We start from the raw sequence: 26211 nt of genomic DNA, 5'->3' as shown, positions 1-26211 counted from the left end.
CCTCAAGGTCACATAGATAATGAGCATCCAAGGTGAAATTTGAACCAAAGTCCTCAGTTTCCAGAGCCAGATCTTTCTTCATTATACTTTACTCTTTCCCCACTGGTTCTAGTCCCTGGAGCTGGGAGGTAGAGATTACAGTTATTTGGGAAGTTAAGACATATCCCCCCCCCCCCACATTCTCCCCACATCCTCTCTTCTCTGGGCTAAACATCCCCTGTTTCTTCCACAGATTTGTGACATAGCTCCTTGTCTCATTCCCCCCTCCCTCTCACCTTCCTCCAAATGTACACCAGTTTGTCCATGTTCCTTTGAAAATGTGGCCTCTAAAATGGCCATAATCCCAGTGGATTCTAACCAGGACCAGAAGTCAAACCAAGGTCTGCCGATGCCAGACTGCTCTTTCCACAGATACCCTGTCTCTTGTTGGGTACCTTGCTAGGTACTGGACATTATAGTCTGGCTGGGGAAATAGAAGACATATGCATACAAGACCATTAAAAACACCAGGCTTTAAGGGCAGACATACAGATAATTAAGGGTGGATTGTATGAGGCAGGCAGGAAGGAAGGAAGGATCTCTCTGAGGCAGGTTGGTCAGGGAAGGCTTTCTGGAGGGGCTGGAGACTGTAATTGATTCTTGGAGGAGAGATGGGAGCTGGACAGGAGAGAAGAGGACACTCCAGCCCCATAATTAAAGGCCAGGAGGCAGGAAATTTCATATTGGAAGGGAAGGACAAGAAGGCAATGTGGCTTGCTGGGACAAGTAGGAACAGGTTTCCTGGGCACACACCCTTGTTTACCCTCCATGGGAATCAACTTGAGCCTTTTCTCAACATTTTGACTAAATCTGGGGGTGGAGGAATGGTCATCATGATAGCTTACATGTGCTTTGTGCTGCTTTGTGGTGCACAGTGCTGTCCCCATGATAGCCTTGTATTGGAAGCAGGGTGGAAAGAACAACAAATTCACAGTCATAGGAACTGAGTCTCTACCATGACTTGGCCACATGCAGTCTGTGTGATCTCAGGCAGGTCACTGCTCTAGGCCTGTCTTTCTGTTGGGTAAAATAAGAAGGTTGGACAAGATGATCTCTAAGGTCTCTTCCAGCTCTGCATCCTGGGAATCCACAATGCTATGTTAGCCCTGGCCAGTGTTCATGGTGGTACAAGTATCATCCCCACTTACAGATAAGGAGACTGAGACTCAGGAAGGAAAAATGAATTGCCCAGACTGACACAGTAAGTGTCAGAAACCAGGTCTCCTTACACTTGGCTCAGTCTTACACATTTCCTTCTGAGTATGAGAAAGAGAGACCTGGAGTCTACTGGCTCCAATCTGGGCATCTCCAAGGTAAGGGGAGAGTTGATGATCAGATTCCTTTTTCCATGGCCTTGGGGTTCTCAAGCTAGAAGTTCATTTGGGAGGAAGAAATACTGAGGTGGTACCAGGCAGCTCAAACAGATCTGGGAAGGGGAGAGAACAACTGAGAGCAGTAGTCTTTGGGAGATAGGGGGTGAGAAAAAGGGATGGTGGGTGGCAAATGCCTGTGTTCACTGATCTTCATTTTGTACCAGGGAAAACCAAGGCTACCCACATCCAGAAAGATCTGCTATGCTCTGGGAGGAGCCCCATACCAGCTGACTGGCAATACCATTTCCTTCTTTCTGCAGATCTTCCTCTTGGACGTAGTACAGGTGAGGATCCCAAAGGGGAGGAAGGACGTCAATAAATGTCCCTTGCCTTCCATTTGGCACTATCAGTAACTCTGTATGTTGAGGATGTTGGGGATTGGCATCTTGTGATGGGTTCCCAGGTAAGCAGAAATTTAAAGAATCCTGGGCTGGGAATCTAGAGACCTGGGTTCAGGTCCCAGCTCTGCCATTCACTCACTATGTAACCTTCCTTTCTCTGGGCTTCATTTTCCCCAGCTCTAAATTCTATGCTCTATGTTCCAAAGACCCTCCCAGCTTTGACATTCTCTGTACCATTTTTGCATTATGGACTCCTTTGGCAATTTGGCAATAATTTTTTTAAATGCATAAAATAAAATACATAACATTACAAAGGAAACCAACTGTATTGAAATATAATTATTAAGATATTAAACTTCTAATTTCACAAACTCCTTGAAATCTCTCCATGGATCCCAACTAAAGAACCTCAGCTCTAATTTTCTATTATAAGGTCCATCCCAGCTCAAACATTCTGTGTTCAAAGGTCTTTTCCAGCTTTGAGGTTCTATGTTTCTGTGATTTCTCTGGTGGAAGAGGTAAGCTATGAATCAATCATGTGGAACTTTTAATTTGTTTGTCGATGCAACTGGAGAGAGAACTAGATGGATCTGGCTCTTCTCTTTAAGTGGTATTGTAACTGGCATTGTGATGAAGCCAGGCTCACATTCAATCACAGACAGTTAGAAGTACCAGGAACCCTAGGAATCATCCAGCTCCGGCCCCACCTCTCCCCATTTTACAGATGAGAAAACTGAGGCCTGGAAAAGAGGAAATGACTTGCCCAAGGTTACTCGATGAGTCAACCAATCAAAAACCATTTATCACAAAAACAAAAGTGAAAGTCTGTGCTCCTTGAGGAGCTCACCGTCTAATGAGGGAAACACGCAAACAATTACATACAAACAAACTAATACAAGATAAATTGGAAATAATCAACAGAGTGAAGACACTAGAATTAGGGGGGATTGAGAGAGGCTTCTTTAGCTGGGACTTGAAGGAGGTCAGGGAAGCCAGGAGGTAGAGATGAGGATGGAGAATAGTCCAGGCATGGGGGATAGCCAGTGAAAACACCTTGAGTCAGGAGATGGAGTGTTTTGTGGAAGAAGCAACAAATAGGCCAGTTTTGCTTTATCAAGGAGTATAGGGAGGTGGGGGGAGGGGGGTGAAAAGGGTAAGAAGGGGGCAGCTAGGTGGCGCAGTGAGTAGAGCACCAGCCCTGGAGTCAGGAGGACCTGAGTTCACATCTGGCCTCAGACACGTGACATGCTTACTAGCTGTGTGACCTTGGGCAAGTCACTTAACCCCAATTGCCCTGCCTTCCCCCCTCAAAAAAAAAAAAAAAGAAAAGTGTAAGAAGTCTGGAAGGTGAAGGAGGAGGGCTCAGGTTATGAAGGGCTTTGAATGACAGAGAATTTTATATTTGATCTTAGAGATAATAAGGAGCCACTGGAGTGTATTGAGTTGGAGGTGGCATGGAGGTGAGGATGGAGGGAGAGTGACGCAGCCAGACCTGAACCTTAGGAGAATCCATTTGACAGCTGAATGGAGGATGGATGGAGTTGGTAGAGACTTGTGTCAGGCAGACCAACAAGCAGGTTATTGCAATAGTCCAGGCATAAAGTGATAAGGACCTGCATCAGAATGATGGTAACAGTGTCAGAGGAGAAAAGGGGGTTTATTTGAGAGATGTTACAAAGGTAAAATGGACAGGCCTTAGCAACAGAGTGGATATAGGGAGAGGGGGAGGGGAGAGAAAGTGAGGAGTTAAGGATGACTTCTAGGTTGTGAGCCTGGGTGACTGGGAAGTCGGTGGTGCCCTCAATAGTCATAGGGAAGTTAGGAAGAGGGGGCAGGTTTCAGGGGAACAATAATGAGTTCAGTTTTGAACATGTTGAGTTTAAGATGTCAGCTGGACATCCAGTTGGAAATGTCTAGTAGGCAGTTGGAGATGTGACTCTGGAAGTCGGCAGAGAGGCTAGATTTGAGGATCATCACCATAGGGATGGTAATTGAATCCATGGAAGCCGATGAGATCACCAAGTGAAATGGTATACAGGAAAAGAGGTCCCAGGACAGAACCCTGTAGGACGCCCATGATTAGTAGTGGCTGCGACCTGGAAGAAGATGTAGGAAATTCAGAAGGAGTGGTCAGATAGGTGGGAGAAGAACCAGGACAAAGTAGTGTCCTGAAAACATAGAGAGAAGAGAGTATCAAGGAAAAAAGGGTGATTGACTACATCAAAGGCTGAAGAGAGGTCAAGAAGGATGAGGATTTAGAACAGGGCATTAGATTGGACAATTAAGAGACTGTTAGGAACTTTGGAAAGATCAATTTCAGTTGAATGATGAAGTCAGAAGCCAGATTGTAGAACATTAAGAAGAGAGTGAAAGGGAAGTAGAAATACCCAACTCTTTGTAACCCTGTTTGGGATTTTCTTGACAAAGATACTAGAGTGGTTTGCCGTTTCCTTTTCCAGCTCATTTTGTAGATGAGGAAACTGAGGCAAACAGGGTTAAATGACTTGCTCAGGGTCACATGATTAGAAAGTGTCTGAGGCCAGCTGAACTCAGAAAGATGAGTCTTCCTGACTTCAGGCCTGGTGCCCTATCTAGCTGCCCCAGGGGAAGGGAAATGGAAACACCTATTACAGTCTTCTTAAAGAGTATAGCCCAAAAGAGCAAGAGAGAAATAGGATAATAGCTAGCAGGGATGGATGGATCAAGTGAGGATTTTTTGAAGATGGCAGAGACATGAGTAAGTTTGTAAACCGTAGGGAAGGAGCCAGTAGACCATAAAAGATTGAAGATAAGTGAGAAAGTAGAGAAGATAGAGGGGCCAATCTGCTGAAGAAGATGGGGTCACTCGCCTATGTAGTGAGTAGGCTTTGCCTCGACAAAGAGAAGAACCCACTGCTTCATGTGAGACAGAGGTGAAGGAGGAGATAGTGGCAGAAAGTGTCTGGGTGAAGTGAGATAAGGAGGAAGAGGGTAGAGGGAGTACTTATCGAATGGACTCAATTTTTTTGGTGAAATATGAGGCAATATTCTCAGCTGAGAGGGTAGGAGACAGGGGAACCATGGGAGGTTTGAAAAAAGCTGAAAAGGTTTGGAAGACTTGCTGGTAAGTGTGAAAGTAAGTCAAATAGGGAGAAGTAAAAGAATTGCCTTGCAGCAATGAGGACCCAGTTGAAGTTACACAAGAAACTTCTAGTGGACCCAGTCAGCACAGTTTCATGATTTTCTCCAGCTTTGTTTAGCAGCATGTGCTTAGGCACAAAGGCAACAAGTAAGCCAAGGTTAAGGTTTGGCAGGGCAAGACTCAACATACAGTAAGGGAGCAGCAGACTTAAAAGGAAAGGAAAGCATTTCACTGAGGAGTCAAGATGGGGAAGAGAGGAGGGTGTAGCTAGTGTAGGAGTGATGGCCTATAAGATAACTGAGGGGTCAAGGGTTTGGCAGTAATAGCACAGACAAAGAATGGGGCTGGGGATTGCAAAGAAGAAAGAGGTGGAATGACAATAGACTGTGATCAGAGAAGAGAATTCAGAGTTCATGAGCATGGAAACGGTGCGTTTGTGGGTGATGGCAAGATCAAAGGTGTGACCATCTTTGTATGGACTGAGGTAGGATGGAGGAGTAGGTTATGTGAAATGAGGGACTCTGAGGTTCGGGTGTTTTAAGACGTATTAGAATGTGTGTTGAACTGTCCTATATTATGAAGAGCTATGAGGTCAGAATGTTTGAAGGAGTGTTAGTGTGTACATTGAGGTCCCATATTATGAAGACAGGAGTTGAGGAAGAAAGAAAAATGAAAAGCTAAGCACAGAACTCATTGAGGAAAGAAGGGGAGTGTCTTAGGGGTCTGTAGACAACAGTTACCCAATTTTGAGTAGGTGGTAGATATGGATTGAGTGAACCTCAAAGAAGGAAAGGTTACCGAGTGATGGTAGTAGGGGGAGAAGGGTATGGATGTGAACCTAGCAAAATCCTGCTGGGACTTTTTTTCATTTCTGATCACTGAGGAGCCCCTCAACAGTTTATTGTCACCCATAAACAATACATAGACTGTCATACCCATCTGTGCAGCTTCCAGACTGTTGGCACAGTCTACAGTCCTGAACCTTCCCTGGTTCTCAGGGGCTTTTGAGATCTGTTAGCTCCTTTTCTAGCAAGCAGCAAAAATCTTTCACTCTTGTACTGGAGAAGGAAGTGCTATACCCTAATGGAGTGATGGCTTCCATGCACACCAACTACTGTCCACATTTCCTTATTTTCCCCTTCCCCTCAAGTCCTTCCTGCTTCATTCCCACTTCTGCTTCTTCTTTCTCTCTCCTCTTTCCACTTCTCTCCATTCCCATAATTATCCCCCTCTTCTTTCCCTTTCCTTCCTCTTTTCTCCATCTTCCCCTTCTCTCCTCCTTTCCCACTACCTCTTTCCTTTCCCTACTCTTTTCTCATGCTCCCTCTTTCTTCCCTTTTCCCCTCCTCTCCTTCCTTTGTCCCAGCATTTCTTCTTTTTTTTTTTGGAGGGGGGAAGGCAGGGCAATTGGGGTTAAGTGACTTGCCCAAGGTCACCCAGCTAGTGAGTGTGTCAAGTGTCTGAAGCACATTTGAACTCAGGTCCTCCTGATTCCAGGGCCAGTGCTCTACTCACTGCGCCACCTAGCTGCCCCCTGTCCCAGCATTTGTTGACTTTTTTTTTTTTGGTGTCACAGACCCCTTTGGAAATATAATGAAACCTGTGGACTCTACCTGAGAATCATGTTTTAAAATAGTTGAAAATGCTAAAATTCATTTAGAGATTAGTGGAAATAAAGCTGCAATTTTTATCCCCATACAATCCTAGAAATCTATTTATGAATCACAAGATAAAACTCCTGCTCTATCCCTTATGTTCTTCCTCCCCTGGCCCTCTGTCCTTCCTGTGTGCTCTTCTTTCTTGTTTCTTCTCTCTTACCTCCCTTTCCTTTTCTATCTTCTTTCTTCTCTTCTCTTTTTCTTACTTCTCCCTCCCTTTCCCTGTCCCCCTCTCTCTCTTCTCCCCTCTCTGATCAAGTAATTTCTATGGCCCCTGTACTACAGACTACAACTTTCCTTAGTACATCCAGCTCCCCCTTATCCAGAAGAGTTTTTCCCACTTTGTGGATTTTTCCAAGGTAAAGAGTTCCTTCCAAACTGACTGCTATTTTCTATCCTAACAGCTTTCTCCCCCACCACACACACCTCCAACAGCAGCACAGTCTATTTGTGCTTCATCACAGAACTGTAATTTTTAGAGCTAGTCCAGCTTCTTCTTTCTTCTCTCTTCTTTCTCATACAGTTGGAAGGAACCTTAGAATACAGAACATGAAATGTCAAAGCTGGAGGGAATTTTGACTTAGAATATGAGAGCAGAAAGGAGCTAGCTGGTCCAATCCTGTCCTTTTACAGATGGGGAAACTGAGTGAATCTAGGAGACACAGTCGACTAGGAAGTCAGTAACAACCAGGAATAGAAACTTGACCTTTCCCTTCTCCCATCTCCTCTCTTTGCCATGTCTCATCCCTCTAATTTGTATAACATTTGTACGACAGAGCTTTACAGAATGCTGTCACTCACGAGAGAAGAAAAGTAGGTTGTCATCTCCATTTTAAAGATGGGGAGACTGAGGCTCAGACAAGTGAAGTGATGTGGTGCCCATGATCCCTCAGCAAGTTACGGCCAGCTCTCTCGTCTATTCCAGGAGACTGTGTTGGTCGTCCCGCAGTGACACAGCCCTGGTCTCTCTTCATTTCATTCCAGCTGGATCCCTTCTGGGCCTCTTCTGTTATCTTCATCGGCCGAGCATGGGATTCAGTATCAGACCCCATTGTTGGCTTCCTGGTGAGCAGGAGCCCCCGGAGAAAGTGTGGCAAACTGATTCCGTGGTGAGTGAACTGGATCCTGTGGGTTGGGAAAAACAGGATTTCAGCTCCTTCCCTGCCACTGAATGCTCAAAGACTGAATCATTCGACAAACATTTATTAAGCGCCAACTGTGTGGGGGGGGATGCCAAGCTGGCCCCTAGTAGCTATAAAAAGTTTAGGTGAGGCTTAGGACCTACCTTCAGTCTAGTAGGGGAATAGACACCAACATAATAAGACGTGTTAAGTGAATTAGAGAGGATCTGGGCATAGTGCAACGGTTATTGACCAAAAGGATTAGGGAGGACTTCCAGCAGGAGTTGGCATTTGAGTTAGTCTTTAAAGGAAAAAGAAAAATTAAGTAGGCAAAGGGGGAAGGGATCATATTCTAAGCAGAGTGGAAACCTCAAACAAAGGTTCAGGAGCACAGGGTGTATATAGGGGCAGAGAGTTTGGCTGGGGCATAGAGTGTGGTTAAGGGAACACTATGAGATAACTCATAATGATAGGGTGGCCCCAGTTTGTGGAAGGCCTTGAATGCCAAGCAAAGGAGTTTGAGCTTAAGGCCTTGAATGCCGGCCAATGCCAGGAGTTTGAGCTTTAACTGGTAGACAGAAGAAAAACAATAAGGATTTTGAGTTCATATTCAACACTGACTAGTTAAAAAAAACTCAATTAAACAAACATTTATTAAATGCCTATGTTCAAGGCACTGTCCTAAGTGATAGAAATACAAAACAAAGACTGAAAACAGTACCTTTCCTCAAGGAGCTTATATTCTTTTGGAGGATATAACATGGAAGCAGATACATAAATACAAGGTGAATTAAGGGGAGAGAACATTTTACAGCTAGGATGATCAGGAAAGAGGGTGGTCCATGAGCTGAGTCACGAACAAGGCTAAGGATTCTAAGAGGCAGAGGTGAGGAAGAAGGACATTGGCACAGCTTGTGCTGAGGTTTGGGACAAGGAGAAGACGTGTCATGTTCAGAGGACCCCCAATTGAGGGTGGGCTCAGGGATGCCTTCTCTGGGTTGGGCCCAGGTTACTTTTCAACCAGCACAGGAAGAGAGACTCAAACTTTCCCAAGAATACGCAGCTTCACCCAGCAGGGACATGGCAGAATGAAGCTGCATGCTTAAACTGGGCCCCTCTTGTCCCTAAATACTTGATTGATTCACTCTGGCCTAGGAGTCAGGAGAAGTGAGTCCTAGTCATTAACTTATTCATTGATTCGATCAATATTTATTCATCACCTACCATAGGCTGAACACAGTACAGGGTGCTAAGATGATACAGGTTTACATAGGGGACAGGGTCCTTACAGCCTCGTAGGGGCATAAATACAGTAGTATTGTTTCACTAGAACCCAGAGCATAAGAAGGGAAGTACTGTGAGATAAGGCCACATGATAACTGAAAGGTACAGAGCAAAGTGTATTGTGAGGTCTGAAAAGAAAGTCTGTTCCTGATTAAAGAGATCAAAGAAGACTTCATGGAAGTGGTAGTATTTGAAGTGGACTTAAATTGAAACTGGGCCTCAGTTTCCTGCTCTGTAAAATGAGGCACCTAGGTGGTATAGTTGCTAGAACTCTGGACTTAGAGTCACCAAGACCTGAGTTCATATTCTGCCTCAGCCACATATTAGCTGAGTGACACCGGACAAGTCACTTAACCTTTCTCAGCCTCAGTTTCCTCATTTGTAAAATAGGAATAATTATGGTAGCTATTTAATAGAGTTATCATGAAGGTCAAATGAGAGAATATATTTTAAAGTGCTATGTAAATTCTAGCTATTATTATTAATGAGGGGGGTTAAACTAAATGAGCTTTGAGATCCCCACCGGGTCAGACAGCCTTTCTTTGGGTCTCAGTTTTCTTACCTGTAAATTGGGGATAATGATCCTCACCTTGAAGGACTGTTGTGAGGAACACGATGGAGGCACAGCATTTTAAAGCCACAGAAATGTAAGTATAAGTTGTTACAGTCCCAGTGGTGTTTCCATGAAGGGTATTTTTCTGGCCAAATTCCAAGAGATGCTCTAACATTAGATCTCTCAAAGTCCCCTGACCCTGGATGGCATCTTCATAAAGCCAGCTCTGGACCTGGGGAACTGTGTGCTCAAAGCTGCACAACCTAAGCTGTGGTGTCTGGGGCAGGCTGCTTCCCTCCTCTGGACCTCAGCTACAGCCAATCTACTACTAATCGACATCTATTAAGCACTTTCTAGGTGCCAGGCTCTATGCTAAGCACTGGGCATACAAAAAGAGGCAAAAGACATTCCCTGCCTTCAAGAAGCCTACAATCTCATGATTGTGAGACTCAGAGCTTAGAGAGTGATCTAGTGCTGAGATGGTAATAATAACTACAAAACGAGTATAATCATGTCTTATCTGCCCCTAAGGCAGGGGGCAGGACCCCATAAGCTCTTGTCTCTTCTAGCTCTAAGGACCAGGATCTGAAACATTCAAGTCTCGATTTGCTGGAAGTCTTGTCTGGGGTGGGGGCAGGGGTGGGGCTTGTACACTGCATTTGGAAGAATGCCTGAAGGGCAGCTCTTCCTGTTTGCCCTTCAGAAGTTCTCAGAAATGGCAGATTTTACATTTTGGACAGGACGCTGAACTTGAATCTTGCTTTGTTGAGCTCCCTTCAGGGATTCAGGAGCATGAGGGGTGGAAAGCTCCAGAAGGTGATTTGTTTTAGTAAATTCCAGACAATGGATCATTTTCTAGTGACTTAATTTTTTAAATCCTTCAATTGAAGAAAATTTCAATTATTTGAGCTGCCACTTATCTGGATTCTAGTTAATTGAGGTCCCTCTGTGCCAGGCTCTACCCCCAAAACACCCACCCATTCTGCAATGAACAAAAATCAGTCAGCCATATCATAAGATATGAGTTCCACCCCCCCACCCACACCCAGTTCAGATCATAGAACACAGTGTAAGAACCAGGAGGGTCCTTAGGACATAGAATGTCATAGCTAATAGGTACCTTGAAACATAAAACATAGAATATCAGAACTGGAAGGGACCTTAGATTGTAGAATATGTAAGGTGAGAGGTATCTTAGAAATCATCCAAACTCTCCTTTTATATCAAATAAAAGCAATAAATCAACAAAATTAAATAGCTATTATGTGTAGAAGAGTGTACTAAGTGCTAAGGGAAATACATTTTGCAGAGGATGAGATAGAGGCCAGAGAGGAGGAATGATTTGTCCAGGGTCACACAGCAAGTGATTTTCTATGCCAGGCCTAGAACCTGGGCTCTTGACTCCTTGTCCAAGGTTCTGAACATGACCTCTGTGCCTGCCTCATGGGGTGCCCCCCATTTTTCTCTGTTTCACAGGGTTCTGGGCTCTACCCCCTTTGGCATCTTGCTGTATTGCCTCCTCTGGTTCACACCCTCTGACACCCTACCCACCTCCTGGAAGTTCTTCTGGTACCTGACCACCTACTGTTTCTTCCAGACATGTCTGAGTGTAAGGTAGCTCCAAGAGTTCTTGGGGCTGGGCATCACTTGGGACCCTGGGGATGCAAAATTTAGACTAAAGTATGAATTGGGGCTGGGGTGGAGGAAGGGAGAGGGAGATTCAGAGTTTGAAGTGGGACAGTCTAGTGCTAAGAGCACCAGAATGGATGCAAGAGTGAGAGTCAGGAGGTTTAGATTCTAGTCCCATCTCTGCTGACGATTTACTATGTGACCTTGACCAAGTCACTTATGCTATTTGGGACCCAAGTCCCCTCATCTGTAATCAGTCAATCAAGAGACATTTATTAATCACCTGCCATGTACTAGGTGCTGGGGATTCAAAGACAAAAATAAAGCAATCCTTATCCTGAAGGAATTTACATTCCATTTGGGGACATGAATTTTAACCAAATGAATATAAAAAGTAAAATATAGGGTGATTTTGGAGGGGAGGTGCTAGCAGCTAGGGGGATGAAGATACCTTATGTAAAAGGTGACACTGAGCTCAACTTTGAAGGAAGTCAGGAATTTTAAGAGGCAGAGGTGAAGAGAGAACATATTCCAGGCATGAGGGGCCAGTCTGGGAGAAGGCAAGGACACAAAGATGGAATGTGGTGTGTGAAGGAACAGCAAGATGGCTAGTTGGACTGGACCAGAGAGTAATTGTAATGAGCCTGAGTTGGAGCCAGGTTGTAAAGGACTTCAAGTGTCAAACGGAGGAATTTGTATTTGATCCTAGAGGACATTGGGAGCCTCTGGAGTTTCTTAAGCAGGATACAAACATGGTCAGATCTGTGTTTCCAAACTCTTTGGCAGCCATGTAGAGGAGGGTGGATTAGAGAGGGGAGAGATGGGGCAGGGAGACCTAAAAAGCTATTACAATAAATTGGGCAAAAGGTAATGAGGGCCTGACTTCAGGTGGTAACCATACGACTGGTGAGAAGGGGTCAGACACAAGCAATGTTGTAGAGGTAGAATTGAAAAGACTTGGTAACTGATTAGATATGTGGGTGCAAGAGACCCACAAGAGAGCCCAAGGAATGCCTCAGTGGGCCTGGAAGGACCGTGGTACCCTGGACAGAAGGCATAAAAATTTAGAAGAGAGGTGTGTTTAGGGGAGAAAATAATAAGTTACATTTTGGACATGTTGAGTTTGAGATGTCTATGGGATGTTTCAGTTTGAAATGTCCAATAAGCAGTTGGTGATATAGGACTGGAGCCCCCAAGAGGATCCAAAGCTGGATATGTAGAAGTGAGAGCCATCTATGTAGAGTTGGTAATTTGAGCAGGCCCCCAAAAATGTAGTAAGAAGAGAAAAACACCCAGAACAGAGCTTTGGAGAGCACCTATCATTGGACAGGTGGATGGATGGGTGGGTGGGTGGGTGGATGGATGGATGGATGGATGGATGGATGGATGATCCAGAAATGGAGACTAAGAAGGGGCCTTCAGACAGGTGGGAGAACCAAGAGAGCAGTGTCACAAAAAAATCAGAACGTATCCAGGAGGAGAGGGTCACATGTTAAAAAGGTCAAGAAGGATGGAAAATTTTAATTAGATGGTATCTAAGGTTCCTTCCAGCTCCACTATTCTGAGATAAAGGGCAGATTTGTAATTGTGGGGAGGCAAAGTGAGGATGGGAAAGTGGAGAGGAAAAGGCTATGGGGACAGAAAGCAATTAAAGGGCAAAATGAGCAAACTACCACTGGACAACAGAGTGTTGTCTATGCTTGTTAAGTGTATGTGTGCTGGCCGTTTGGGGTCCTCTCCTGGCAGAGCATCTCAACAAGAATCAGGAAGCACATATGTTTTGTGTCTGGAAGTGTTTATTGCTACCTGCATGCTATTGGGCCCAGGGGAAGGGGAACAGCGCAAGGGTAATATGGCAGAGTTAGAGACTTTAGTACCCATGGGACCTTGCCTCTGCAGTGCTACCATGTGCCATACACTTCGATGACCATGTTCCTGGGAGGAAGCCAGAGTGACCGAGACTCTGCCACTGCCTACAGTAAGTGCCACCCAGAAAGGGGTGTGGGGTGGGGTACATTTTTCCAGATGTAGGATGGCCCTGAGCATTCCCCAAAAACATACCGACTGAGAGCCCCAGTATTAACCGCAGTGCTCCACCTGTATTATACCTTCTCCCCCAGTGGCCCCAGAGACTGTAGTGGCTGCCTCTTGAATTTACATAGAATTTTACTGCAACCTTTGCTCTAAAAAATAAACAAGCAGACCCCCATTCTTCATTACTGGAACTGAAATCAGGAGAATTGAGTTCAAATCCATGCTGTAACATTCACTGGCTATGTGGCCTTGCATAAATAGTCATCCTCCCCCTCCCAACCTGTTTTCCCCTCTGTAAAATGGTGATAATGACACTTATACCACCTACCTTCATAGTCTTTTGCTCTTGAACAGATTGCTCCATCTCGATAAACCTCTGTTTCCTCATCTGTCAAATGGTGTATAATGCTGTTTGTCCTATCTGTCTCCTAGGATTGTAAGGAATAAGCCTTATAAACCTGAAAACAGTAAAGTATTAACTACACATCAAAGAACATATCTTTGAAAATTGAGGCTCTAAAATGTATCATTCCTTAAACGATGTGAGTGTGGTAAGGCTAGAAACTACTGCCTTTACTCCCATCCCTTTACACCCTACCTGTATTCAGAATCAGCTGAGAGAAGTCCCAAAGCCAAGAAAACCTAGGACAGCTCACTATAATTCACTCAATATTTATTAAGCATGTTTGATTTGAGGGCCTGCTAGCACTTAGCATTTACAAATGCCACCTATATTATCTTACTTAATCTTCACAACCCTTTGATGTAGTCACTGTTATTATATACATTTTACGAACAAAGAAACTGAGGCTCAGAGAGGTTAAGTGTTCTTCCCAGGGTCACGGGTGACACAGTCAGATTTGTGCTTTAGGAAAATCACTTGGTTACCTAAATGAAGGATGGACTGGAGTGGGGAGAAAATGGTGGAAAGCAAACCGACAGGCTGGCTCTCATAATAGTCCAGGTGTGAGGAGTGAGGGCCTGTGCCAGGGTGGTAGAAGCATGGGGGGTGGGGTGCAGCATAGAAAGAGAGGTTACAAAGATAAAGTCAATAGGCCTTAACAAACAGATTGGAAATGGGGGGGGCGGTTTAGAGGTGGTAGTGAGAAGTCATGGGTAACACCTAGGTTGTGAGCCTTGGTGATTTGAGAGGATGGTGGGACCTTTAACAGTAACAGGAAAATTTGGAAGGGGAAAAGGATTTGGGGGATGGATAATGAGTTCAGTTTTGGACGTGCAAAGTTTAAGATCTACAGAACAGCTAGTTCAAGATTGTTAATAGGAAGTTGGAGGAGCAAACAGGACACATGAGCAGAGAAATTAGTAGAGATATCATCGGCATAAAGATGATAATTGAATCTAGGGGGGCTGATGAGATCACCAAGGGAAATAATATAGAGGAAGAAGAGAAGTGGGCCCAAGACAAAGTCCCGTGGGACACCCACAGCTAGTAGATGTAACCTGGATGAAGATCTGGCAGAGGAAGCTGAGAGGAAGCTGAATGAGATAAGAGGAGAACCAGGAGAGAGCAGTGTCCTGAAAACCTAGAGAGAAGAGAGTGATCAGCGCAGTCAGAGGCTGCAGGGAGGTCCAGAGGGGTGAGATTGAGAAGAGGCCACTGGACTGGATAATTGAGAGATCATCATTAACTTTGGAGAGAACGGTTTTGGTTGAAAGATGAGCTCAGAAGCCAGAATGGAGAGAGCAGGAGTGAGAGGAGAGGAAGTGGAGGCCCATATTGGAGATGGCCTTCTAAAGGAGTTTAGCCACAAAAGGCACAAGATACATGGGATGATATTTAATGGGGATGGAAGGATCAAGGGAGTATATTTTGAGCATTGGGGAGACATGGGCATGTTTATAAGCAATAGGGAATGAGCCAGTAAACAGGGAGAAATCAAAGAAAAGTGAGAGTGGGGATCATAGGGGGAGCAATATGCTAGAGCAGACAAGAATTCTGATGGGAAAGTCCATAAACCAAAGTTGAGTGAGCCAGTCAGTAAATGTTTATTGGGAATGGGATTACTTAAGCATATGGAGGGATTTGCCTTGATGAGGAAAAGGGGTCACCTCTTCAGGTGAGATAGAGGAGAGGCATCTGAGTGATTTGAGATGAGGACGAGAAAAGAGGGAGCTCTTTGTGAATGGCCTCAGTTTTTTCAGTAAAATATGAGACAAGGCTCTGGGCTGAGAGGGTGGGGAGGGGAAACCTTGGAAGGTTTATGAAGGAAAGAAAAGGTTTGTAAGAGCTGCTGCGGAGAGTAGGCTAGTCATTTAATTAGGAAGGTGCACAAGGATTGCCTTGCAGCAGTGAGGGTCCAGTTGAGCTCATGTAACTTAATTTGTAGTGAAACCAGTCAGCACGTTTTCATAATTTTCTCCGGCTTTGTTTAGCAGCACATGGTGGGAATGATCAGATTTGGCAGGGAACAATTGACAATATGATAAGGCGATGACCAATTCAAGAAAAAAGTGTATAGTTGAACTGGTTCACCAAGAGTTCAAGATGGAGGGAAATGTAGCTACTGCAGGGGTGATGGCCTGAGAGACAAGTGAGGGGTGAGGGGATGGACAGTCATAGTATTAATGAGGGATAAGGTTTGGGGTAGTAAGGGAGAGGGAGAGATGGAATGACAATAGATTGTGATCAGATGAGACAATTCCAGAGCTCATTAAGATGCTGGTGGTGCATTTGTGGGTGATCAAAAGTTTGACCATCTTTGTGTGTGGCTGAGGTGGGGTGGAGGAGGTGGTCATGGGAAATGATTAACCTGAGGAACTCCATGGGTAGAGTATTTGAAAAAGTATCAATATGTGTGCCGAAGTCCCATGATATGAGGGCAGGAGGGAGGAGAGAAAGACTGTAAGCCAAGCACTGAACTCACTGAGAAAGGAAGAAGAGTGTCCTTGAGTTCTGTAGACAACAGAATCTGAAGTCAAATTTGAACTCAGATCTCCCTCACTCTGGGCCCAACACTCTTTCCATTGTGCCACCTAGCCTCCTAGAATGGGAATATTGACTTCTGTCCCCCTTGGGGACTACTACGAAAAAGAATTATAAACTCAGAGAACCTTAGATCTTAAAAGACCCATAGAGCAATGTCCAAGCTGGAGAACTTTAGAAAATGGAATGTCAGAGCTGGAAAGGACCTTAGAACATAGTAGAGTTGAAAGGCTGTTAGCCACCTCATTTTATAGATAGGGAAACTGAGGCCCATAGAAGAAAAAGTTAATTGTCCAAGATAACGCAGCAAGTAAATGGCAGAACTAGAATTAGAATTCAGGTCTCCTGACCTCCAACCCAGGGCTTTTTACGCTAGATGAAGTATTTATTTTTTTTAATTAATTAATTAATTTTTTAGTTTACAACACTCAGTTGCACAAGTTTTTGAGTTCCAAATTTTCTCCCTTTCCCCCCCAAGATGGCATATAATCTGATATAGGTTCTACATATACTGATGAAGAAATTCTATAGAGAAATAGAGTTAATGAGCCTGTTCCAAGTCTCCTATATTTTTTGCAGAGGTATTTATAGGTAAAGGGACTTATCTGTAGCCTGTGATTCCGTGGATAGAATCAAGTGGGAGGAGATAAGATTTTAGGATGAGAGCAAGGCCCCCACGTCTCCCAGGCCCACTTGTAGCTTTGAGCAAAGAAAACACAAATTCTTCGAGTGGGAGCCTGAGTCATAGAAGGCTCCTGAATCACAACAGTGACTCACAGCTACCTCACCTGAGCCAGGGGCTGTGTAGCCCCCATAGAGCTGAGGGTGAGTCATGGAAGCCCACACACTCCACAGATCCCAGCTGTCATGTGGCTTGGCAGTGCCATCTACACAACCCACCTCCAACCCAGAGCCACCACCCACTCCTCTGAGCCTCATCCATCACCCACATACACAGCCTGCACTATATTTACAGAACCACGATGTCAGAGCCAAGAGAAGTCTTAGAACATGGAATGTCAGAACCGGAAGGGACCTTAGAATATGAAGTTTCAGGACTGGCAGGACCTTTCAAACATAGAATTGTCAGGATTGGAAGCGACCATAGAACACAGAATGTCAGAGCTAGGATGACCTTTAGAATATAGAATATTGAAACTTGGAGGGAACTTAGGACATAGACTGTCAGAGCTGGGAGGGACCTTAGAATATTTAATTCCAGGGCTGAGATGGCCTTTCAAACATAGAATGTCAGAGCTGGGAGGGACCTTAGAATATAGAGCTATAGAATATAGACCATGTAATTTCAGGGCTGAGAAGGCCTTTCAAACACAGAATGTCAGAGCTGGGAGGATCAGTACAGGACAGTATCTATAAAATGAAGAGTTTGGCCTCTTTGACCTCTCTCTCCAGCCCTGACATCTTAAGAACATTCCTTCATCAATTTAAAGTCAAGGAGAGTTTCCTAAGCCTCCTTTCATTCTATGCAGAGCTGAGGGACCATGGGTGTGAAATATAGCATATGCTGCTAGACTCTTTTTCAGTTTTTGTTACAGGGGAATGGTTCCCTGGTTAGGCAACAGGAGAGACCTATTTGGAAATAAAGGTGATATAAAACCAGAAGATAGCAATGTTTTGTTTTTAAAGAGAGAGGGTTGACTGGAGCACTTAGAAGTCAAATGACCTGCCCAGGGTCATATAGTCAGTCTATGTCAGAGGTAGGATTTGAACCCACATCTTCCTTCCTCCAAGACCCTTCATCCGTCATACCTCTATAATCACCATGTAATACCTTATCTTATAATAATAGTACACACTTTTATAGCACTTTGCAATTCACAGAACACTTTGAAATCATGTGCCTCACTTAATCCTTAGGATAGCCCTAGAAAAGAGACAGAGCAAGATTTATCAGGACAGTTTTACAGATTAAAAACAACAACAAAAACCTGGGGCCATGGGAAAGGAATTGGCTTGCCAAAAGTCACACAACTGATTAAATGGCAAATCTGGGCCCAGACCAAGCCCATGTCCAGTACTGCCTATGCCCTATACTGTATCGGGGTATGTATGGATACCAATCTTACCTTTGCCAGTAAATCACCGTGTGACCTTGGGCTTCCTCTTCCCCATCTGTAAAGTAAGGGTGTCTTACCTTCTCTCACTGCTCCTTTTTTTTGGCCTTCTCTCCCTCCTTCCTCTAACCCTACCTGTCACAGATACCTTTACACACCCATTTCTTAGCCATCTTCAGATTCCCAGGTGGCTGCTCCCCCCACCTTCCATCTTCGTGCCAGACTGGTGAGTCTGAGCCGTGGTGCTTCTGCCAGAGCCTGCTTGTTTTCATTCTTGAGAGTACGTCTGTTCTTTCCTCCCTCGAGGATGCTCTGAAAACCTTGGCCATGAGGGAATAGCGGGGCTTTACTCTCATTTGGGAAGCAGTAGTTAGATGATAATTATGGCAAAAATCTTTTCCAGCTCTAAATCATAGGACTTCATAGGACAACCTATAAAGTCAAGCAAAAGGTTTATCAGTAAGGATCTAAGGCTGGGGCTCACTCACTTAGGAGGGTGTAGGGGGAGATTTGCTTAAATGGAACTGAGTTGGCGTGCTGATAAACTAAGGAAGCTCTGTTTTGGGCCCTACTAACTCTGGTGTCTCCTACCCACAGGGATGGGGATGGAGGTCCTGAGTACTCTCATTGGCACTAGCCTCCAGGGGCTGATTGTGGGCAAATATCACGCCAGCATGACTTTGAACTGCCAGGGACTCAATGGATCCCTGTCTAATGAGACCATGGGCAACAGTACCTCCCCACTCACTGACACCTTGGAAAACACAGTGAGTACACATTACCTACCTCATGACAATGAGGAGGTGAACTCAGAGTATAGAATGAAACATATTTTCAGGCACAGCCAATGTGGCAATGTGTTTTGTTTGACTATGCCTTTTTGATATGAGTTCTGTTTTTCTTTCAATGTTTGCATGTTGGGGGGCAGGGAGGTACGCAGGGGTAAGCAATACAGTTGCCAAAATGAAAAAAAAAGAAAGAAAAAGAAAAGTAATTTTAAAAAGGTCCATTGAAGCATTTTTTTAAATGCACAGAAGAGAACAGAAGGAAGGTAAGTAGGAAGACCAGGCAGGCAGGGTAGCTTTGAAAATAACACACTGAATTTGTTTTATACTTGGAAGCCATCTGTGGTGCAGATTCATGACTGCATGTGTAATCCTCTTTTTCTGTTCTGATTTGTCCTTGGAAATGTTCATCTTATTTGGTGCTTGTTAAATTATAGATTTTAAAGAAACCTCCAAAACAAAAACCCACAGTGAGTCATCAGCAAGAGGTGCCCAGTCTCTCCCCTTCTACTCTTCCGGTGGCTGACAGCCAGATATCAGCCCCAGGGGGCTGGGGGCTGATGAATCCTTGCTTCCCCCATTTTGTGCCCAGCTTTGTACTTTATCGCACCGTAGGAAACTCACCAGAGTGGAGCAGGCTTAGTCCCTGCCCCGGAGAGAATGCTCACTTTCACACATAAGGCTGCGTGACCTGAGCCAAGTCATTTAACCTGTTTGCCTCAGTTTCCTCATCTGTAAAACAGGGATAATAATAGCATCTACTTCCCAGGGTGTGAGGAGCAAATGAAATAATAACTGTAAAGTCCCTAACAGAGTGCTTGGCACATAGTGGGTGTTACATAAATCTTAGCTATCACCATTTTTATTTTTACTCATTGGAGAGTAATTAAAGGAGCTGAGTGTGGGTGAGGGGGAAGGGTCAGAAGACCTGGATTTGAGTCCAGAGCTTATCCCAGCTCCCCGTGTTGGGGAAAATTCCTTACCCATTCCAGACCCAAGTTTCCTCATCTATAAAATAGATTTAGGTCTAGATCTACAAAAGGTTGTGATAGAGATAAGCTCCCTTCCGGGTCTGCATTCTTCATCCTCAGAGCCTTTCTGTCCCTGGGGCTCTGTGTTCTAAGGACACTTCCCCCTCTCGGATTCTGTGTTTTGTTTTCCAGTTTTGATTTTCTATGTGCTATGTCCTGAGGCATAATTCATCTATGAGAGAGGTTCCGGATTCCAAGGACCCTTAGAGTTTGGACATTCAGTGTTCTGTCATTATTTCAAGGTGTCTCCCTGTTCTCGCTTTTAGTGATTCTTTGATGATATACGGTAGTTGGTGTGGTCCAGACTAGGACAAGTATTCCTATTTTACAGGTAAGGAATCTGATGCTCGTAGGAGCTGGAGTGACTTTCACATTGTCACAGGCAGCTGCGACTCAAATCCTTAGATTTCAGGTTCTAGGTACCCTGCCTGTCCTGGGATTCTCAGGGAAAGCTTTTTATCAGAGGTCATATTGGATCTGTCCATTGAAAGATTAGATAAGATAGGTGGATATGGGAGAAATGATGGGGTTTGGTGGTCAGGGAAGGCTGTGTTTGAAGCAATGGCATGTGAAGGACCTTGCAGGATGGGTGGAATATAAAGATGACAATGGAGATGGTGGCAGGCACTCCAGGTGGTGAGTGCAGCATGAGTAAGAATGGAAGTTGGGAATAAATCTGGTAGGGGCAGCTAGGGGGCACAATGAGTAGAACACTGGCCCTGGAGTCAGGAGGATCTGAGTTCAAATGTGGCCTCAGACACTTGACACATATACTAGCTGTGTGACCAAGGCATTTAACCCCAATTGCCCTGCCTTCCCCTCTCAAAAAAAAAAAAGAAGTAATAAACCTGGTGCCTGCAAAAGCAGTGAGGAGTGCAAACTGACGGATGCCTCTCCTTATTCTGCAGCGAATGGCGTATCTGACAGCAGCCATGGTCATCGGGTCCCTCTATTGCCTGTCCTGCGCGGTCCTTGTCCTTGGGGTGAAGGAGCAGCAAGGTGAGAGCACTGGGGACGTCTGGCTGGGGCCAGCGGGAAGGTGCAGGACCCTGGTTGTATGACCCTGGGCAAATCATGTCCTCTCTTTTCCTCCTTGGCAAAATGAGGAAGCTGGACTAGATGACCACTTAGGTCCCTTCTATTTCTGACCTTCTGTGATTTTATGAGAACCTAAGTTTCCTGAACCCCAATCCAAGGTTCTTTCCCCCCACATCTCACTTGACTACCTTATGCCATAGGACATAGGCTTCAGAGCACCATGGGACCCCCAGGCCTCACCAGATGGACTATCCTGGCCTGACACCCCAAGCAGAGTCCACATCTAGGCCCCAAGCTGTGAAACAGATAAGATTTGCCCCTTGCTTCTCTGCCTTCTCCACCTTGGTAAATCCCCTTCTCTGTCCAAGCTCCCTCTCCTCCAGGCTCCTCAAATCATAGGTTGCTTCTTCCTCCAAAAAGCATGCCCAAGAAAGGATTTTAATTCATTTATACTGACAGATAATTAAGAACTCCCTTCCAGGGAAGTTTGAATTTTAACAGGAATCAAAACCTTTAACCAAAGGGATAGAAATCCCCACATGGGATGCTCCACTGGGCCCTGAAGGCCAAAATGCTCCTTGGAACATAGCTGAGCCAGGGGTGCCTGAAACTTGCTGGCATTCAGAGCACAGACACATCAGGGAGCCCTGGTAACTGAAGCTAGAACCAAACAGGTCCATGAGTGTAGAAAGTGAGAGAAGTCTGGCCCTGGAACAAAGTCCCAAATCAGGAACTGAGGCTGGAGCTATGAATCAACAGAAGACTGGAAGCATTCTGAAGAACCAGGTAGACCAGTGAGGAGGGGTGTTGAGAGGTAGGAGGAAGCCTTGCCCAGAACCCCCATCACTGTGCCTCTGAGTTCATGGTTTTGTGTGGGGTTTTCCTGCTGAACCCCTAATGCCCCTTGGCTATCTGATGAGGTTTTCTGGCAGGAACTGCCCACTTGAGGGAATTTAATGCAATTCAACAAACCTTTATCAAATGGCATTCAAACTGATTGCATGACATGGGAGATGTTGGCAAAAGGCTGCCCAGTATGGCATGCCCGCATCAAAGAAGGCACTATGCTCTGTGAGCAAAGCAGAATTGTAATAGCTCAAAAGAAATGTGGGATGCACAAATTTAGAGAATCCACCCCAAATATTTACATGGACTATTTGTGCCCGACCTGTGGTAGAGCATTATGAGCTCATATTGGTCTGGTAAGCCACAGTTGGACACACTGTAACTTGACTCTAACATAGTGAGGTCACTTTGGTCCTCTTTGAGAACAAAGGATAACAACCAACCATCATATAGCAGGTGTGTGCAGAGCCCTATGCTTATTGTTAGGGAAAAAAGATAGTAAAGGGACATAGCCCCTGCCATCAAGGAGCCTGGAGTCAAACAGAGGCATCAGCAGATACAGAAATAAGTATGATACCAGATAGGGGCAGTTAGGTGGCACAGTGGCTAGAGAGCCAGGCCTGAAGTCAGGAAGACTCATTTTCCTGAGTTCAAATCCGGCCTCACTCAGTAGCTGTGTGATCCTGGGCAAGTCATTTAACCTTGTTTGCTTCAGTTTCCTCATCCATAAAATGATCTGGAGAAGGAAATGGCAAACCACTCCAGTGTCTTTGTCAAGAAAACCTCATATGAGGTCATGAAGAGTTGGACATGACTGAACAGCAACAACAAAATGACACAAGGTCAGATGGGATCAGGCTAAAGACGAAATGCAGATTAAAGGCTGTAGGAAAGTTGGAGGAAGGTCCTTTAGTTTCCTACCCTAACTCAAGCTGAGTGGCTCTCTAAGACCTTGTCTCCCTGGATCACCAAGCCCTAGGTCTTCACTCTGAAGATTTCTTCCCTTCTCCGTTAAATTCTAGCTTTGCCTCATTTCTCACTCATCAGTTCCTGCTCTTTTCCATCTTCTTTGCTGTTTTCTCCTACCTTCTCCCCTCCTCTGACCACCCTCCCAGACTTGTGGGTCCCATGCCTCTTAGCTAGGGCACTCTGTCTTCTCCTTCTTTGCCCACCATCTGTCACTTTTTTAGTCAAGAAGCCCTTGGAGACGCTACAATTCAATTCAAAGAAACACTTAAGTGCCTACTGAGTGCTAAATACTAAGGATACAAAAATTAAAAATGACACGGTTCCTAACTTCAAAAAATCTGTAATCCAGTGGTGAGTCACACCTCATACACAGACAAATAAATATGATACAAAACAGAGTGTGATCAAGCAAAGGAGCGGTCCAGAAAAAGAGCTTAGGAAAAAGAAAATTGGGAACAGAGAGCTCACAGGCAAACTCAGTCAGAAAGGCTAGCAGCCTCCTGGTTCCAGGGGACCAGCCTGTGCCTGTGAGTACAAAGGCCAACCCATGGCAGAGTCAGCCCCCTCCTTACCTGTGTCCTTCCATTGCAGGGCCACTCAGCACCTTGGACCAGTCCAGACTCCCATTTGTTTACAGCCTGTTCACTGTCATGGGCCACAAGCCCTACACTGTCCTCCTAAGTGGATTCCTCTTTGTCTCCATGGCATTCCAGGTAAAAGGACAGGGTCTGCTGAGACAAAACAGTGGCCTTCCAGGAAGTCCTAGGGATTAGGAAGGGTCAACTTTAACTGAACAAAGAGTAGGGGGAATTTGAAAGATAGCTTAGTATCATGGGTTTGGACTCTGAAGACCTAGGTTCAAATCCCAGCTTTGCCAATTACTACCTTTGTGACCTTAAAACAAGTCATTGACATGTCTCTGGGACTCAGTTTCCTTATCTTTAAAATGAGGGGGTTAGCCTAGATTGTCTTTAGAGTCTAACATCTATAAATCCTATCTGGAGTGGAGAGGACTAGAACTGAGCCATAGATCCCAATTCTACTCTACTGCCTGCTTCTTCCCACCCCATACAAACCACAGTTGGATTGCCTTATACTATGGTGGGAAGAGCCCATGAGACCTGAGATCTGCTCCTAGCTAAGCTAATAATTCACTTTGTCACCACTGATAAATCACTTCTTCTATGAAACAAGGGACTAGACTAGATGTTGATGAAATCTAATATAAAATATATATGTGTGTACACATATACATATACATAGATATAGATATATATAGCAACTTAAGGTTAATGAAGTACTTTCCTCATAACAGTCTTACCAGGGAGTATGTTTTCTTCTCTGATTTATAGTTGGGAAAATTGAAGCTCAGAGAGGTGGAATGATTTGCTGACAGTTAAGAGCTCTAAATGTCAGAGATGGGCATTGATGCCAAGTCCAAATACCATGCCCTTTTTGCTACATGATATTGCTACCTCAGTTTCTAAGTTCCTCTTCAGAGACTTCATGGAATCCTTTGAGAAGGAGATCCAGCCAACCCTATACACTTAACTTCCCCCATTAGCCCCTCTAGCCCTGGAAGTGACTGGATCTGTCTAAAGATAGTCTCCCTTTTTCTCCCACAGATGGCCCAGGGGATCTTTGCCTTCTTCTGCACCCATGCTGCTGGTCTTGCTGGGAGCTTCCAGTACCTGGTGCTCATCCTGCTGGTACAAAGTTTTGTCATTTGGGGGAGAAGCTGGGTGGGCCTAATTCCCCATTGCCTGGATTCCAGGTAGGGATTTCCAGATGGGTCTAGGCTGAGAAGGAGATTCACATGCTTTCACATGACCTACTCTCAGTCCTTCCTGGGAGCTCTCTGGAGTATAATAGTAATTGACATTTATATTTCATTTTGAAGTTGTCAAAGCACTTTGGGTCCACTAGAGAAGCAGTGTGGTCTTTGAAAGTGTTCTGGACAATTCATGTTCATATGCTTTGGCAAAGGTCATGTGGTGTCCTGGCTCTCCAGCAAAGATGTAAAAATAGAACAAGACTGAATAATGATCAAGAAATCCAAAAAGAAGCTACTGTAAGTGCCTTCACCCAACCCTAAACCGTACAAAATGACAACCAGAAGTCTTTAACAGCCCTCCACCAGGGGAACTTATATGAGTAGTCGAACTGGAAACTTATAAGCATTCTGACCAGAGACATTCCAGGGGCACTTGAATGAATGAGAAAGCATTTCTTAAGTGCTTACTGTGTACAAAGCATGAGGAAGACAAATCTGATAATAAGACAGCCCTTGTATCTGAAGCCTGCAGCACTCTTTAGTCAGGGGGCAAGAAGCCTAGAATGACTAGACGAAGAAGTACAAAGTGCTTCTGAATCCCACCTCGCTATAACTGTGGATCAGGCACAAAAGCAGGTAGAACTCTGACCATGATGTGGCAAAAGAAGGGGTAGGTGCAGAAGCCCATAGAAGCCCACTCGGACGAGATATCCCAGAGAACTTTGAAGTCTGCAATCCTTTGTACCTGAAGACCTGAAGCCTGGAATGCTTGAACAGGGAATTGCAAAAGGGGCAGAAACCCACAGACCTCTGACTATGACTCCCTGAAAAGCTGGAAGTATACAACAATCTGATGCAAGATGTTCTAGAGGATCCTGAAAACCTCTGTGCTCTGAACACAGATGATCCCAGGGGGCCCAAAACTTGCCAGTATTCTGTGCATAGGCATATTGGGAAAGACAAAAGAAGCTAGTGGCCCAGGTAATTGAGGTCAGGATCAGACAGGGCCTTATCATCCCATCTAAGAGTACAGAATCTGACACAAGACTGAATATAATTCTAAAAGTGGAGGGGAAGAGTTTTTTAATAGAATAAAAAACTTTCAAGCATTCCTGATGGAAAGACCAGAGCTGAGTAGATACTTTGAAATGCAAACACAGTAATCAAGAGAAACCTAGAAAGGTAGATATATTTGAGTATTTGAAAGGGGCTAAATGATGATGAAATGCTTACATTCTAATAGGTCAGATAGAGACAGGTGTCCTTTCAGAATCCCAGTAATTTCACTGGGAGTTAAATAAAACAGATGGCCTTGAGGTGGTTGTGTTTTGTTTCGATGGTCTTAAGAGAGGGGAAAAGAAGGGAGGGAGAAGGGAATATACTAGGGAAGAAATGAGGGAAAGGGGAATAGAACTCTCTTTTTTATAATTAGGATTCTTGAGAAGAATATACAAACGTGGAGGAAGGGGTTGGGGAAAGTGGGTATCACATGCACTTAATGCTTATCTAAGCCAGACAAAGGAGTGCTAACCCAACAGACATATAGACACAGAGGGAGATACACAAAGACGGGAGATGAGGAAACATAACTTTTGG

The 26211-nt window shown here is 44.7% G+C and overlaps 1 protein-coding gene across 1 annotated transcript in view; it reads left to right on the top strand.

The window, feature by feature from the left end:
• LOC118843851 (sodium-dependent lysophosphatidylcholine symporter 1-like) overlaps positions 1–26211 on the top strand; it is a 43745-nt gene that overhangs the window by 4364 nt on the left and 13170 nt on the right. Inside the window, exons 2-9 of the mRNA XM_036751637.1 lie at positions 1577–1696; positions 7517–7641; positions 10967–11099; positions 13019–13097; positions 18770–18939; positions 20897–20987; positions 23433–23554; positions 24467–24550. Coding sequence (XP_036607532.1) covers positions 1577–1696; positions 7517–7641; positions 10967–11099; positions 13019–13097; positions 18770–18939; positions 20897–20987; positions 23433–23554; positions 24467–24550 — 924 coding nt within the window. The remainder of the gene's footprint in view (positions 1–1576; positions 1697–7516; positions 7642–10966; positions 11100–13018; positions 13098–18769; positions 18940–20896; positions 20988–23432; positions 23555–24466; positions 24551–26211) is intronic.

This window comes from Trichosurus vulpecula, chromosome 3, assembly GCF_011100635.1.
Source record: "Trichosurus vulpecula isolate mTriVul1 chromosome 3, mTriVul1.pri, whole genome shotgun sequence".
In the NCBI taxonomy this organism is placed as follows: Eukaryota; Metazoa; Chordata; class Mammalia; order Diprotodontia; family Phalangeridae; genus Trichosurus; species Trichosurus vulpecula.
This window is presented reverse-complemented; position numbering and strand designations above follow the sequence as displayed.